At 38.9% G+C, this 18,014-nt stretch overlaps 1 protein-coding gene across 4 annotated transcripts in view; it reads left to right on the top strand.

Annotated features, from left to right (window-relative positions):
* Nucleotides 1-18,014, top strand: part of LOC123675910 — a 157,251-nt gene that overhangs the window by 95,694 nt on the left and 43,543 nt on the right. The window contains exon 1 of one of the 4 annotated variants that reach the window (XM_045611476.1): nucleotides 724-855. The exons of the other annotated variants lie outside the window; for them this stretch is intronic. Within the exon in view, the coding sequence (XP_045467432.1) occupies nucleotides 851-855 (5 nt within the window). The 5' untranslated portion in view covers nucleotides 724-850. Of the gene's footprint in view, nucleotides 1-723; nucleotides 856-18,014 lie in introns of those variants that run through there. 4 annotated transcript variants of the gene reach the window in all.

Raw genomic sequence — 18,014 nt, 5'->3', positions numbered from 1 at the left:
CGTGGTGTTGTTCCCTCTTAAGTGGTATTGAATTTGACGTAAATCCGGCATATAAAAGGATCTGACAGCGAGACAGAGAACTGAAGAGCTTAAATGCATATTGAGCTATTATTTAGCGCTCAACCATTCAAAACTGTATGTGACTAACTATATGTGGCACCCCAAGAGTGGCACAATAAGCATACGAAAGATGAGCTCTCAAAATCTCTGGACTCCACGTCCTCATTTTTTTTTTTTGATAATGTGCTTGAATTTTCTATATATCTGACGCTGTTATTAATACTAAATAATTATAAATACTACATTACCACCATTCAGAAACGTTAATAAAAATCCAATGCCATCATCAAAATTTTAATCCTCCAATATGAATAATATGTTTAATGGAGGATTAAAACTTTGATGGCGGCATTAATTTTAATGAACGTCCCTGCAACTGGGTGTATGTCTCTGTAACCCACAATGCTTAGTAAAAGACGTAGAAGTCCCCTCTTGAGCTGCATCGTCAGAGGTCACAGCGTATACCTGGTGTACCGCCAGACAGACAGACAGCTGTGTCAATTTCTGGAACGGTTTGATGATCTGCACATCCCAGTTTCGTAACTGGGCGACACGCGTCTTCCTTCTCCTGTTGGAATCAGAACGATTCTCCTTTTAAAACGGTTCGCACGTACTTTTGACTACGATTTTCGCTAAAGCTCGCACGGACGGCAGGTTTTGTGCTTACGTACAAGTGTTTTTCGTGTGCCAGGGGTGGTGGTTCAGGATGATAACGTGATAACGATTAGTGATGGTGTTTGCACGTGTTCGACCGGCATTTATTTACGGAAAAGGCTGAGATGTGTGTCAGATGCGGTTAGTATATCCACTTGGTGGGTTCTATTTTTAAGACTGGTGCATTTATAGGCTATCTGTTCGGTTGTCAAGTAGAGTTAGATGTCGGAAGGTGGGAAGATTGAAGAATTCAACCAGAGGATTATCGATTTTTATGAGTTTTTTGAACTAGAACATATGATCTTAGGATTGTTTGAATTGTTGACTACCTTAGCGGGACTATCTTGGTAGGAAGTAGTATAGAATGAAATTTTCCAGAGGTTGAGCATGAGAAGTTAACTTTAGATTGCCAATATGCAAGTTGTTGATTGAGTAGATGCATAAATTTTTAGGGTAATCAGAAAATTTTGAAATGACTTTGTACCTATGTCTCAATTTCCACCAATCACAAACGCTCTAGATGAAAAAACTGTATGACAGCACCTGTCAGAATTTTTTTCGAGTTTGCACGCGACCTCAGAGTGATAAGCATACATAGAGGGAGCGTATGTCATTTTCTGTGAGCAAATTTGTCCCCAACATAAACTATCAAATTTGTCATGAAGCGCGCGGAAATGAAAACATATCAGTGATACGATATTTCACTCAATTCGCGAGTTTCTCCACAAAGAACGCACTTCTTATGTCCCATAGGGAATCAACGTTTCATATAAACTCAAAATATAATGAAATAAATACCTAAATATATCAGAAATTCAGAAAACAAACTTCAAGCGCGCCAAACGATATGGAACAATCGATGACACTAGGAGAGCAAAAGTTGCCAAACCTTGGGTTTCAGCGGGTAGATACAGAAAATAATAAATATTCTGCTTATTATAAGTTCGAGAGTTAGGAAAAATATCGGATTCCAAATATTCAAATTTGCATATTTAATCGAGAATCACTCAAATAAATATATGTTGGGGACATGTAAATATTGCGTACACGTCCTCTATCTATGTTTATTACTGTATGGAGTTTACATGCGGCAAAACTTGACAGATTGAATTCCAATTCTCCAATAGGTCCCTTCCATTGGCTACCTTCACCGTTTAATGGAGGATTAAAATTGTAATGTTGAATTAAATTTTAATTAACGTTCCTGCAACTGGGTGTAAGTCCCATATTCAAATGAAAATGATTAAAGAAATCTTGAGGCACAAAAACTATCAGATAGATTGGAGCCTTCCCGATGTTTATTTTGGCCCTTTCTATATAAATTTCGAGAGATGATCAAAACTCGATATGCATGTATTCCGCCATATTGAATCATCAAACTTTACCTTCCCGTTTGTCGTGATAACCTCAAAGAGATCGTATCCCATCACAGAAGCCACAAATGAACAAACCCAACGTTATCGTTAAGTATAACTTTGAGGTACATGAAACACGAGCATTCCCGATTGCTCTATAGAGATAGCAGTGAGGCGAAATATCATATTTCAACACTTCATAGAATGAACATCCTTGGTGAGTGGCAAAGAGTTTGATGTTTGCGTTCTTTACAAAGCGTTTTCTGTGTGAAGGGCTCCTTTCACGAAGAAGATGTATGAAATTCGAGATTAATTGAGGGATGTAGTAGAAGGGGGATTTATAACCATCGAAAAAGTGTTGCAGGAAAGCTGAAATTGCTTGTGAATTTATGAAAAGAAGAGAGCTACAGAATATTTAGGAATAAATGAATAAATATCGAAGAAATTACAGGGAAATAACAAGGGGAATGCTTCCATCAAAATTTCAGATTTTGACGTTTATAATAAGATTTCCAATAGAAGTAGTTGACGAAAACATCCAGTATCTTCACAATTTTCAACTTTCCGGACCTTCATCTTTTGAGGGTAGCTGAAGACATCCTAAAATGATTTTATTCTGGATCGACATCCATAATATTCCTTTCAGCTGTCATGCAAAAAAATATAAAGAAAAATTCTGGTCCAGTACTACACTTTTTGGTTTCTTGTAATTCTTGAGAGAGTGTAACTTTTCGTTGCAAGGCCTAAGAAATTTTGCTTATTCCATAGAGTTATGAACATAGATAGAGGGAGTATACGCAATTTTCACATGTCCCCAACATGGTTAGATTACGTTGTCGTATTGTGATATATTTTATATTTATTTATTTATTTTTTATATTTTATTTTATATTTTCAAATTCACAATTTCAGTATATCGTTACGAATGTATATTATATTGAATGAAATATATTTATTCGAGATATTGAGTGATAGTTTTGTCGTAACTACTACTGATTTCGATAAAAAATTTCAAAATACAGGGTGATATTATTTCTGAAATAGTGCCCGCTTCTTTTCTCCAGAACTTTTTTTTTTGAGGGCCACTGGTAGTTTGGAGAAATGTAAAAGGAAACTTTGGTCCAGTAACGGATTTTTTGGTTTCTTGTAGTTTTGCCGTATCGGATACCGATTTGGGCGATGAGTCCATTACTTCTGTAGTTCTATGTAATAATCTGAAATTTTCAAAAAAAAATTGTTAATATTCCCGAAGCTGCCACACCTCCTGGACGTGAGGTACACACTTAAAACCTTACTGTGCTTTAGGAGTCGATCTTTAGAAAACGTTCTTATTCGTGGGGTCTGTGATCCATAATAAGGAGATATAACGGTTTTTGGAGGAAAATTCAAATTCTTCCCAAATTTCGAGTTCAAATTTCCTCAAAACTGTGAGCTCTACGAAAAATCGGTGAGCGATTAGAATTAACGATCTCTGATCAGCCGAATTTCGATCTCACATGAAAAAATTTTTGTCCAAAAATTTTCCTAAAATTTTCCATACCTAACCCTAAAATTATTCAGGAGATATTACACTTTTTGGAGGCAAATTCAATTTTTTCCCAAATTTCTAGTTCAAATTTCCTCGCAACCGTGAGCTCTACAAAGAATCGGTGAGCGTTGCCAGAATAAACGATCTCTGACTAGCCGAATTTCTATCTCACCTGAAAAATTTTATGTCCTAAAATTTTTCATACCTACCCCCTTAGAAATTTAAAAAAAAATCGAAAATTCCTTCATGGGGATATTGTACCACAATTGATTGGATTATGTAGATCAAGAAAATGTTTGCAGTTGATCTATTATTAGTCCATTATTTCTGATATTATAGGTGATAATCTGAAATTTCCAAAAAAAAATTGTTAATATTCTCGAAGCTGCCACTTCTCCTGGAGCTACGCACTTGAAACCTTCGAAACTACGAACTTCGAAATTTGAAAAGATCTATTTAATAATAAAATTGGAAAACCATACTAAAGGTTGGTTTAGCCAGTCGAAACTCCAAGCTTCTGAGAGGTCTCACATAGACCTAGTAAAAATTGCATAAAATCGAAATTTCCAGTTTACAGCGTTTCCAGACTTTCACAAAATACGTTGATATTCCTCGATATCGCCTTCAACCTCACCTAACCTAATATATGGGTCTTCTATATCTACCAGCCTACATCCGGCGAGTCATTCCGGATTCCTAGCCACGCAGTGATAAATCTCATTCCAAAAAACTTCCCGAGGCAAGACGTGGATTCCTATGTGACCGGAATTGACGATTCTACCCTTCCAATTTTTTTGCGGTCACCCCTTGCTACATCTATTCCTGTTATATCCAACGAAGGGGTTATTTATATTGGAGGCTGTCGATGAAGCAGGGTTTATCTGTTGCCCTTTTCAAACAAAGCGGAGGATATTGATGAGGCTCAAAAGAGCGCTAAACGTGAGATGCTCGGTTTTTAATCGGACGTGGCGGAATTGCTACAGGTGTGCCAACATGACAGCCATTGCGTCGATTGGTATTTCCGTTTATACTTCCGTTTTTGTTGGGTGTTTTTCCGCCAACTGTGTGGGGAAATGTATATTTTCATTTGGCGTGTTGGTGCTGTTGAAACCATAGCTGGAATAGACTTGGTTTTGAGTTGATAGTTGATGTGATGGCTTTCTGGAATGATTACAAAGAGAACAACGTTGGTACAGCTGAATTTGGTTGTTTGTTCGTTTATTATTCGAAGCTCCTAGGAATCAGTGAAACCTCTCAGAAGATTAGAGCTTCTAGAAGTTGATAGAATCGGTTGTGTTCTGGGTAGGTTTTGTAAATGTGTCCCATCGCCACTTTAGGTAGAGCATTGATATTTTTTTCACCCAACAGTGAATCTATAAACGATTCACGAAAACTAGAAAATTTGGCAGGGCAAAAAAAAGCTAGAGAAAGGATTTGTTCTAATAGTTTTGTTTTTTTAACGTTCGTTAGTAAGGCTGCTTTCAAAACATTGAGCTCACATATAATCGACCCTGAGATGGAATTGAAATACCGAAGAAAACTCAACGAAATAGGCAAGAATAACAGAGTCAGTTAATTCTGGGTTTTGGTTTATCGGGAACTAAAGGAAAATAAGTGGCCAACACACTTGCCCGACAGAGAGCATAAACTTTTTTCATTGGTCCAGAACCTTTATGCGATATAGAAAGACTTTCAAGAGAAGGAATAAAAAAAGAGAAACACTCTAGTGGAACCTTCATGGTTTGGATCATTCCAAAAAGTTTCTTCTCAACTTTGATACTGCAAGAGCTAGAAAGTATATCGATCTTAGCAGGAATATGTTACACCTCCTCACTGGATTTCTCACAGGGCATTGTCGCCTTGGGAAATACTTCATGAGAATGGGTCTAGTAAACTGCAGATTCTGTGGGGAGGATTAAGAAACTCCGGAACACCTGGTGACGGAATGCCTCACCATCGATATCCAACGCAAAAAATGCTTTGGACAAGTGACTTGTGGAAGTGAGGAAGTCACCACCTTGAAGCCATCCCAGATACTGGAGTTCATTAGAACTCTGGAACTGGAAGGCGAGCTGTAGACTATGACGATTAAAAGCGAAGACAGTTTCGATGATAGAGGGCCTTTTTTTTTCTTTTTCTTCTTCAGCCCTCTTTCATCTCATCCAGTGTCGGACATAGGCCTCTTCCAGTTTTTACCATGCTTCTCTGTCTTTTGCTATTCTCATCCATTGCTTGCCGGCTACATCGACTATGTCGTCTATCCATTTTATTCTCGGTCTTCCTATACTTCTTTTTGTCTCTCGAGGTCTCCAAAACGTCACTTTCTGTGACCATCTCTCCACACTCTGCCTTTGTAACATGTGCCACCCACTGCCACTTAAGTTTCGCTATTCTACTCATGATGTCAGTTACCCTGGTCTTTCGTATTTCGGTGTTCGGAATTCTGTCCCTCAAGCTTATACCCAACATAATCCTTTCCATGGTCCTTTGAGTTACTCTCAGTTGTTCTGCCACTTTTTTCGTTATTGCCATAGTTTCTAGACCATAAGTTGGCACTGGTAATATACAGCTGTCTTAGGTTTTGCGTTTCAAGTGTAGAGGAATATTTTTGTCCTTAAAGATGAAACTCAATTCGCCGTAGGCTGCTCAATAGCAGATGAGGACCCCCTTAATCTCAATTTATATGGAAATATGAAGATATATTCTTCTGCTTCTGACATCATACGTGAGGGATTACGCCATTTAAGGATCTGTAGCAGCTTTAATAAGGTCCTCAAAGTTAAAGCTGCCCAGTTTATGATATTCCGCATTCATGATAGTTTCGTTCTGTCAATTCCACTTATTTTTCCTTGAATTTAAGGTGTAATAGATTATAATTCTTTACCGTTTTCTGCATAAATACACCTTTTAGCAGATATACTGAATCAAATTGGCGTTATCAGGTGTCAATTGCATTCTGAAAACGACAGAGATACTCCGAAATCCTCTAATCCCGGAAAACTCCCACCCAGATAGATTTCCGAAACCCACACTCTCCCTCTTCACACCCCCTATAGTTCGACGAGAGAGGGTTGGTGGCACGGCTCGTTACGTCCGATACGCGGTCGAATAACAAGCGTTCTCCAGTTCCTGCAGTCCGGTCGAGGAACCCGGCCATAGTCCGCCTAATTACGGAAGTTTCGTATACAACCGATGATATATTAGACCGGCTATACGGCTCCGGGGCCGAGGATAAATCGGATTTGGAAGCCGAGAAACCAAACACGTCCGGGTATATACGAAAAGTATATGAATCCTAACAACGCAAGCTTTCTGCCTCCCTTCATTCGTCAGGCTGTGCAGCGGGGATTATGCCGCGGTTTTCTACCCGTGTAGGGGTTTCCTTCGGTCTAGGGGGTTGGTGAAAAACGATGCGGAAGCCGTAGGAGAGGATGTTGTAGATGAATGGTTGAGAGAAGTATCACATTTTTTTGTTCCTGGGGGATTCGAACATTATACCTTCAATGAAATTAATTTCACGGCAATCAGGCAATTTATCAATTTTGAAAGAAGTACCTCCTCGAGCCGGACTCGAACCCGCAACCTCCGAATAACTAGTCCGACGCTCTAACCACTAAGCCGCCGAGGTAGCTCATTATAGCTTCACTTCACATTATTTCCCCTAAAACAAACAAAAATTTGTGTAGGGTTACACCAAAAATAATGAACTCATTCTAAAATCGTTTAATAGCGAAATCTGAAATACACTGGGCAAAAAAATTAACGCACATTCTGAAAATCTCAATTTTGAACGAAACAAGACACATTAAATGGAAGAAAAATTCAGGATTTCACCGAATCTTATGTGAAAGAAGAGAAATAAACAATTTTCAAAATACTGGAATGCTGATGAGTGATTTAATACTTGGTATTTCCACCTCTTGCGTTAATTACAGCTCGGCAACGACGGTTCATACTCAAAATGAGTGATCTTAAAATGTTCTGATCTAATCCTTCCCAGATTTCTCTGAGTTGGATTCCTAAGTCATTAAGAGTAGCTGAATGATTTTCTGAACTTCTCAGCCTTCTATTGAGGTTGTCCCAAACCTGCTCAATCGGATTGAGATCTGGACTTCTTGCTGGCCATTCCATTCGAGAGACTTCAACCTCTTCAAGGTACTCCTGAACGATGCGCGCACGATGGGGTCTGGCATTATCGTCCATAAAAATGAAATTTTCACCAATGTATGGGGCAAATTACACTACATGCTTTTCAAGAATGTTCCTTCAGCATTCATAGCTCCATAATCAACGACCACTAGGTCTAGGCGAGCAGTCAAAGATATTCCACCCCATACCATAATCGATCCTCCCCCGAAACCAGTAGTATTCATGAAATTTCACTTAGAATATATTTCATGTGGACGTCTGTATACAAGGGAACATCGATCACAATGGTAGAGGCAGAATCTAGACTCATCTGTGAAGAGAACTCTTTTCCAATCAGCCTCTTCCCATGGATATGCTCTCTCGCAAAATCCAAACGCGCCCTTCGATGGGCTGGGGTAAGAGCTGGGCCTCTTGCCGCGACACGAGGCCTTAAATCATATTCTCTGAGGCGATTTCTTATTGTCTGAGTGCTAATTTGCAACCTATGAGTTTGCTCAAGCTGATTTTGAAGGAGGCGAGCGGTTGCAAACCGTTGTCTCAACGGAGAAACTCTCAAGTAACGTTCTTGAATGGCAGTTGTTACCCGTGGTCTACCCTGTCCTGGTCTTCGGACATTCATACCTGTCTCCCTGAATCGCTGCAACATTCTGGACATACTTGTATGGGAAACTCCAAACCTTTCTGCAATTCTTGTGTATGTCCACCCTTCTTCTCGCGAAACTACCGCTTGGGCACATTCCTCTTAGATCAAATTGCGTGTTTCGCGTTGCATAGCGATCGAGTGTAGAAAATCAAACGAAAGAAAAACTATTGACCACTAGAATTGATCGAGAACAATTGATTTCAGAATGAAGGCAATACATTCAAAATCTGATAATCTCATCTTTTTTTATTCCTGCTGGGGAAAAACATCTGTATTGAAGAAAAACGTTGAAAGTGGATAACATATGCATGCATAATTCTGATAAAAATAATTACCTTCAGTTGTAGAATAAATTTGAGATTTCCATAATGTGCGTTAATTTTTTTGCGCAGTGTATTTTTGCCTGAAAGACTCTTGGACAGCGACTTAACGATAGAGAGCATTTGGTATCAGCGTGTATCGTTCCATTTTCAGTAATGCCTTAGTTTTACTTGTCAAATGTCGAAAGATAACAATTTTAAAAGTAAGAACTGCTCAGATAGTGCAGTTCAAAACGAAACCTCTCATTGGAAAACCTTCACACTAATTTCAAGCTCATCTATCTACCGACAACAACGACATTATAAAAATCCCATCTCACAAATAACCAAAACAACATATCAAGCAAGAACAAACGACAGCTCAAAAGCACCTGCTGCCAAGTCATCAACAAGACTTCAACTTCATAAATTTTTCAAAATCAGGTAAACAACCTCATAACTGTATCACCTTCGATCGCAGTTGGCGGAAATGGAAGCTTGGCGGAAGTTGCGTCAAAATGTGCATCGAAATATAGATCGGAGACCGATGGATGGCTATTTATATACATTCAGCCTGACGGTATATACGGACGCCATGTTGCGGTCGCCACAACAACAGGTAGAATAACAAAGAGAGAAGTCCGTTGAATCAACACGCTCCTGATCTCTCTGGTGCTATCGGATGCTGATGCTGGACCGATACGCTCGCTCTCTTTCGGTAAGAGGAAGGTGCGAGAGAGCTTCTTTTTTTGGACAGTGGCTGTATTCGTGTGTCCATAATTTCACCGTATTACGTCGATGTCATGACAGTGGGGAATTATGTGAGCCTTTCAGACCTATTTTAATCCCAGTTAAAGTGGATCTCTTTATATCCGAGTGAGCTGTATTTTTGGGGAGGTTGAAAGGTATACGTCGTCTGGAAAGGTGTCGCAATATTGTTTGTTGCTTTTTTCTAAATGGGTTCTGGAGGTAGCAGACGTTTTGGGTTAGTTAATGATGTGCTATCTATCGTTCAAACCTTGTTGGTTTGTTGATGTAAAGAGTATTTTTTTTTAGAGCTATAGAACTTTAAATTGCAATGAAACAACGATGGATTATTCGATTGACATGAATTTTAGGTAAGATAATCTTGTGGCATTACATTTTAAATATGATTTCTGGCATATGACCGCCACGGCTGGCTCGGATATAGTCCAATCTGGACGTCCAATTTTCGATGACTTTTTTCAACATTTGTGGCCGTATATCGGCAATAACACGGCGAATGTTGTCTTCCAAATGGTCAAGGGTTTGTGGCTTATCCGCATAGACCAATGACTTTACATAGCCTCACAGAAAGTAGTCTAGCGGTGTTAAATCAGAAGATCTTGGAGGCCAATTCACAGATCCAAAACGTGAAATAAGGCGGTCACCAAACGTGTCTTTCAATAAATCGATTGTGGCACGAGCTTTGTGACATGTTGCGCCGTCTTGTTGGAACCACAGCTCCTGGACATCATGGTTGGTCAATTCAGGAATGAAAAAGTTGAAGAAGTACGGACCAATGATTCCACCAGCCCATAAAGCGCACCAAACAGTCAGTTTTTCTGGATGTAACGGTGTTTCGACGTACACTTGAGGATTAGCTTCACTCCAAAAGCGGCAGTTCTGTTTGTTGACGTAGCCATTCAACCAGAAGTGCGCTTCATCGCTAAACAAAATAAAATGGACGTAGTGCGCGATACGTATTCCGCGCAGAACCATTATTTTCGAAATGAAATTGCACTATTTGCAAGCGTTGTTCAGAAGTGAGTCTATTCATGATAAATTGCCAAACCAAATTCATAATAAATCACTTGACAGCTGTTAAATCGGTAGCTATCTTGAACAGTAATGCCAACTTGAAGTTATATACCTCAAAAAAAATCACCCGTTAAAAGTATAAATTTGAAATCTATTCTGTTTCGACAAAATTGTCTGAGATTAAATATTTCAGACAATCCTTCGGGTACAAGTATCTACATTGATTGTATGCATACGAAAAATTTGTCATTTTCGCCATCATTCACTGAATTTAACTGAGGCGTATCTCAAGGGTCAGTTTCAGTCCAACATCTTTCTGATAATCACATCCAGATTCGTAATTTGCCTGAAACTATTCTAAATTCACTTTGTTCAAGTAGAAGTTCAACCCGTCTCCATGAAAATTCTTCACTTTCCCCCCAATACAGCTAGTATTTCTCCCCTTCAGGAACGTTATTCATTCGCGTTATTAACCCAAATTTCAGCGCCAGAGAGCTCGAATTTCAGCTGATAAATCATTTTGAGATAAAGCAGTCGTTCACACAAAGCAAGTACGTCGCCGACACACTCAAAGAGTCCTTCACTGTTTTCCTTTCATCCCATAAGGTTTTCCGCATCGTCTGATTTTCATATGAACCTCGTAAAAGTTTATTAAAGAAACGAAACCGATACTAGATCTCTGTCGCATCGATGATCAAAATAATAAACCCTCGATTGAGGTATGCAGCTTGTGGAAAAGTGGATTGTAGGTTGGTTTGGTGGGTAAGAGAAAATTTGGAAGAAATTTTCTTGAGGTTTTCCCTGTACACCATTTCGAAAACTATAAGGATTAGAGAAAAAATATAAAGACTCTTTTTTCGAAATAATAAGATGTCAGAAAGCAGATCATAGATAACGTAATGCGTTCTCGAGTTACAGGGCGTTTCTTAAATTGGAAGGTCTTTGAAAAAACCTAATGACTCCGAAATAAATGAATTTATTTAAGTGAGATTTTGGGAGTGCATACTAGAAGAATGACTTTTTGATAATCATTGAGAACTCTACTGGAAGTTCATTGATGGCTTATTCAAACGTTCAAACGAAATATCTCAAAAAAGTTTAGTTTTAAGCATATAACGGGTGTTTTTTTTCGAGGTATATAACTTTAAGATGGCATTACTGTTCAAGATGGCTACCGATTTGACAGCTGTTAAGTGATTTATTCTCAGTTTGGTTTGGCAATTCATTATGAATAGACTCACGCCTGAACAACGCTTACAAATAGTGCAATTTTATTTCGAAAATAATGGTTCTGTGCGGAATACGTATCGAGCACTACGTCCATTAGCGATGAAGCGCACTGCTGATTGAATGGCTACGTCAACAAACAAAATTGGAGTGGAGCAAATCCTTAAGTGTATGTCGAAACACCGTTACATCCAGAAAAACTGACTGTTTGGTGCGCTTTATGGGCTGATGGAATCATTGGTCCGTACTTCTTCAAAAACGATGATGGCCAGAACGTTACAGTCAATGGTGATCAGTCTAGAGCCATGATTACTAACTTTTTCATTCCTGAATTGAACAACCATGATGTCCAGGAGCTGTGGTTCCAACAAGACGGCGCAACATGTCACACAGCTCGTGCCACAATCGATTAATTGAAAGACACGTTTGGTGACCGCTTAATTTCACATTTTGGACCTGTGAATTGGCCTCCAAGATCTTGTGATTTAACACCGCTAGACTACTTTATGTGGGGCTATGTAAAGTCATTGGTCTATACTCTATGCGGATAAGCCACAAACCCTTGACCATTTGGAAGACAACATTCGCCGTGTTATTGCCGATATACGGCCACAAATGTTGGAAAAAGTCATCGAAAATTGGACGTCCAGATTGGACTACATCCTAGCCAGCCGTGGCGGTCATATGCCAGAAATCATTTTTAAAATGTAATGCCACAAGATTATCTTGCGGATAAATAAAATTCATGTCAATCGAATAATCCATCGTTGTTTTATTGCAATTTAAAGTTCTATAGCTTTAAAAAAAACACCCTTTACCTCCACAGGAGCCTTATGTTAGTGTGTCAAGAATAAAATCGAAAATTTTCAGCGCTTAACCGTACTAGAGCGTCGAGTCAATGTTTGAACACCCTGTATATGTGAAATAAAAAATCAAAGTTATGAAATTCCATTATGAATAAAGTCGACAAAAATGTGCTATTCTGTACTCTCAAGTTCGGAAATAAAAGTATTTTCCAAGCGCAGTACTCCAAAAATGTTATTTAACATTTCCATCAACCTTTAACTAACCTACTACGATAATCAATCAATTATGCAGAACGACGCTCCATAAACAAAAACGAACCGACCGTTGTCGAGTAAATTGAATCGTTTAATGTTTTTTTTTTCACGCCCTCTATCTACGTTCATTGATTCACGGATGCCAACCGTAAATAGTATCAATTTCAGGCTGCAGTGTTCACGTCGTAGGATGATGAAGAACGCAATTAAAATATACATAATTAATTCATAAACTAAGCTTGTCAGCCCCAGCCCACAACTCATTTTGTCACAATAATGTTCTGTGCAGGACCGGAACTCAGTCTAATAACAAGTGTCGAAGACAGGCCAAGTATATTCGTCCCAGTTTCTTGATAGATCTTGCAGATGGTGCTGGTTATCTGTTAAGCATGCAGAAAAGAAAATATTTCTTAAAAACATTACTGGCAGGAAATGAGTCATGATCTGATGGGGAAACATGGAATTTTTTTCATTCCGAAGATGCATTAAAACCTTTTTGGGAGCTCAATCATGTGCTCCTCTCGTTTCGATACAATACATATCGAAAAATGGTGATGTATCATTGGTGCAAATATAATTACTTTCCAAAAAATCTAGTTCCTCGAAATTTTAAACTCAAAACTCATAAGATTCGATCGAACAGAAACTTTATACTTAGTTGCGATCATACATTATTCCAGATCATACCGAGTTCTTCACGAGAAACTCCCACATTTGAAAAGGACATAGCCCTCATGATGTGATGGGTAAAACAGCTTGGTTTTTATTGAAAAAGGTAATTCTAACGGATGTTTTTTTTCGAGGTATATAACTTTAAGTTGGCATTACTGTTCAAGATGGTGACCGATTCAACAGCTGTCAAGTGATTTATTCTCATTTTGGTTTGGCAATTCATCATGAATATACTCACGCCTGAACAACCCTTGCAAATAGTGCAATTTCATTTCCAAAATAATGGTTCTGTGCGGAATACATATCGCGCACTACGTCCATTTTATTTTGTTCAGCGATGAAGCGCACTTCTGGTTGAATGGCTACGTTAACAAACAAAACTGCCGCATTTGGAGTGAAGCTTATCCTCAAGTGTATGTCGAAATACCGTTACATCCAGAAAAACTGACTGTTTGGTGCGCTTTATGGGCTGGTGGAATCATTTATTATTATTATTAATTACATGATATGATGATTTGTCAGTACTTCTTCAAAAACGATGATGGCCAGAACGTTACAGTCAATGGTAATCGGTATAAAGCCATGATTACTAACTTTTTAATTCCTGAATTGAACAACCATGACGTCCAGAAGCTGTGGTTCCAACAAGACGGCGTAACATCTCACACAGCTCGTGCCACAATCGATTTATTGAAAGACACGTTTGGTGACCGCCTAATTTTACGTTTTGGACCTGTGAATAGGCCTCCAAGATGTTGTGATTTAACACCGCTAGACTACTTTCTGTGGGGCTATGTAATGTCATTGGTCTATGCGGATAAGCCCCAAACCCTTGACCATTTGGAAGACAACATTCGCCGTGTCATTGCCGATATACGGCCACAAATGTTGGAAAAAGTCATCGAAAATTGGACGTCCAGATTGGATTACATCCGAGCCAGCCGTGGCGGTCATATGCCAGAAATCATATTTAAAATGTAATGCCACAAGATTATCTTGCGGATAAATAAAATTCATGTCAATCGAATAATCCATCGTTGTTTTATTGCAATTTAAATTTCTATAGCTCTAAAAAAAACACCCTTTATAAATGCCACACACAGAAATGTTTCATCTTGGTGTGAGTTCATTTCCCAGAAGTCTGTTTGGTGTGCTATCTTGTGTATAGGAATGATTGAGTCTTATTCTTTTAAAACAGTGGCGTTACCGTAACGTGAACTCTGACCTGTCTGTAATATACTGGGGAGTTTTTTTTAGGTGAATTGCTTGTTTCAGGGAGCTTCTTGTTCTAGCAAGATGGTGCAACAGCTCGATGTCAAAAAGTTTTTCTATAAGAAATAGCTCTTGTTTGGGTAATCTCTTTGCATGAGTAGCTTCATTGGTCCTGATTTGAGCCTCTTGTGATTGCGCCTGTGGGATGACCACCAGATCATCAAGCATTGTCGAACGATTCTGGACAATCAAAAGATTGAAATTTGAGATGAAATCGTCCAAATGTCCTCTGCCCAAATCTTAGTTGGCATTAGGAATTTCTACGAAAGGTTCAATATGCCTATGGACCAGCGAAACCATCATTAGGATTGTGTTATTTACAGAACATATCTTTGAAAAGACAATCTTTCTGACAAATCACTTCTACAATATCTGTTGAAATTTTTACGAGCCTTTCGATATGTGGGATTTAGCCGTGGTGCACCCTCTATATTGGAAGCTATTTGTGGAAAACAACTAACTCTATGAAACTTTTTATTTCTCTGCAATCAGATCAAAGATGCAAAACAAAATTCGTAAAATCCCATCAAAAATCATCTCATAACGTAAATGTAAGGAAGTCTGAACAATTTCAAAGAGCCATTTCCTCTCTGACTCACCCCTGGATCGATTACCGGAGCAAGAGGGCATTGTTTTCATGTGTTACGAAAGCATCACCATCGAATAATTGGATAATTAACAATTGCGATGAAGATTCAACACCAACGTCTGATGTTGCAGCATCAGCATCCGTAGAAGCGGGGTGATAATTGAATTTCCCATTTGGGAATGAAAAACGAGGGCGATGCGAGCTCATTTGCCAAGTTTCCCAACGTTTAATGATTGCTTCATTTCCATAAGCATCCATTATTACATATTTCGAACGGTTTATGATGGATTCGTTCGAGAAAAAGGAAGTAGGGTGTTTTCCTTCCGTCGTTGAGCTAGTTTAACCAGTTCATGTGAATCAATCTGTATATTCTATCATTTTTGGTTAACTTTCATCAATAATAATAATCTTTGGAAATGGTTGTGGAATTTTTTTGATCTCATCATTTGTTGGACTAAACAACGCCTCACAAAAATCATAAGACGATACAAAATCTTTGGAGTTCACACTGGATTCAATATTAAAAAGCCTTGTAAACACTTCTTTCAAGACATTAATGTATTTTCACCCTGTTGGTGGTTTTTTCATTATTTATGTCTTGTTATTGAAGCTAAAGATTGAAAAATCATTCGACATAAGGGGTGTTTCTTTTAGAGCTATAGAACTTTAAATTAAATAAAACAACGATGGATTATTCGATTGACATGAATTTTATTTATCCGCAAGATAATCTTGTGGCTGGCTCGGATGTGGTCCAATTTGGACGTCCAATTTTCGATGACTTTTTCCAACATTTGTGGCCGTATATCGGCAATAACACGGCGAATGTTGTCTTCCAAATGGTCAAGGGTTTTTGGCTTATCCGCATAGACCAATGACTTTACATAGCCCCACAGAAAGTAGTCTGGCGGTGTCAAATCACAAGATCTTGGAGGCCAATTCACAGGTCCAAAACGTGAAATTAGGCGGTCACCAAACGTGTCTTTCAATAAATCGATTGTGGCACGAGCTGTGTGACATGTTGCGCCGTCTCGTTGGAACCACAGCTCCTGGACATCATGGTTGTTCATGAAAAAGTTAGTAATCATGGCTCTATACCGATCACCACTGACTGTAACGTTCTGGCCATCATCATTTTTGAAGAAGTACGGACCAATGATTCCACCAGCCCCTAAAGCGCACCAAACAGTCAGTTTTTCTGGATGTAACGGTGTTTCGGCATACACTTGAGGATAAGCTTCACTCCAAATGCGGCAGTTTTGTTTGTTGACGTAGCCATTCAACCAGAAGTGCGCTTCATCGCTAAACAAAATGAAATGAACGTAGTGCGCGATACGTATTCCGCACAGAACCATTATTTTCGAAATAAAATTGCACTATATGCAAGCATTGTTCAGGCGTGAGTCTATTCATGATGAATTGCCAAACCATAGTGGGAATAAATCACTCGACAGCTGTTGAATCGGTCGCGATCTGGAACAGTAATGCCAACTTAAACTTATATACCTCGAAAAAAAACACCCGTTATTTGAGATATGAGCTCATTTGGTCTTCTTCCCGACTCGCACAACAAAGTGATAGCAATTCACTTAATTACCTTAGAGTAAATTAGCATTCCCTTTCAACCCAACCCTTAATGAGAGACCCAACCAGACACCGAGAAACGCAAGTTTCTCGTTTCTCCGGAACAAAACGAAATTCGCCCCGTTAAATAACAACCCTCATTACTACCCCCGGACCAAATCGGCCCAACAATACGACAAATTGGAAAGTTTAAAAGACGCCCCATGCACCCCTAAAATTGAAACTTAATAGGCGAATATGCACGCAAAGTTTCGACGCTCCAAACTTCCCCTACTGCCGATAAAAAGTTCGTAAAAGTCGGCGAGGGGGTGCTGTTATTCCGAAATGGGGGTAGTTGGGGTTAACTTTAGGGGTGGGGGTTGGTTTGAGGTCGGTGTTGGGGTTTTGTCGCGCCGTTCAGGGGTCAGGGAGATTATCGGGGAAGATTAAACGTGTATTTGTGGCGGTTGGGTTGTGGGGGTGGGGGGGTGAAAACGAGGACATTTCTCGCTGCAAATGCGTGTTCTTTTAATGGTCGTTGGATTGTTTTTTTTTCGTTCTATTTTGTTCGGGCTTTTCGCGCTGATTAAATCAGGGGTTGTTTGTGTAACTGTTAGATTTTTATACTCGTAAACAATCATTTTCTTTTATGTAACGTCAAGCTTAATTGTGAATTGTGGTAGAATTGTGTTACCTTGCAGGGCAATTGAATATATTGAGCCAATACCCTCTATTAATGTGACGTCACACACCGCCATTTTTGGTTCTTCTGTCAGTGTTCGGAATCCAAACAAATAAATTGTCATTCAAATTAGTACGGTGTCGTTGAAGGAATTGGCTTATTTTCATAAATAAGAGTATTTGAAGAACGATTTCAGTATTAATTGATAGACAGAAGAAACGAGGTTGATACCAGTAAGTTTGAATCCTGTATCATTCCCCAGATTTTATAAAATGCCGTGTTTATTAGTTGAACTTCAAGTTCGAACTTACTGTATGTATTATATTATTTAAAAAAGGAAGAGTTAACCATAGTAGAGAATTTTCCTAAATAAAAACAGACATACGACAAGATGCAAAAAAGTTGCATATTGAATTTGTCTCCTTAAATTGCTTTTTGAATAGGAAAAATGCTGCAGCATCAAAAAGTTCTGATGCGA

Source organism: Harmonia axyridis, chromosome 3 (assembly GCF_914767665.1).
Source record: "Harmonia axyridis chromosome 3, icHarAxyr1.1, whole genome shotgun sequence".
Lineage (NCBI taxonomy): Eukaryota > Metazoa > Arthropoda > Insecta > Coleoptera > Coccinellidae > Harmonia > Harmonia axyridis.
Note: the sequence above shows the minus strand (reverse complement) of the source record. Positions and strands in the feature narration are given on the sequence as shown.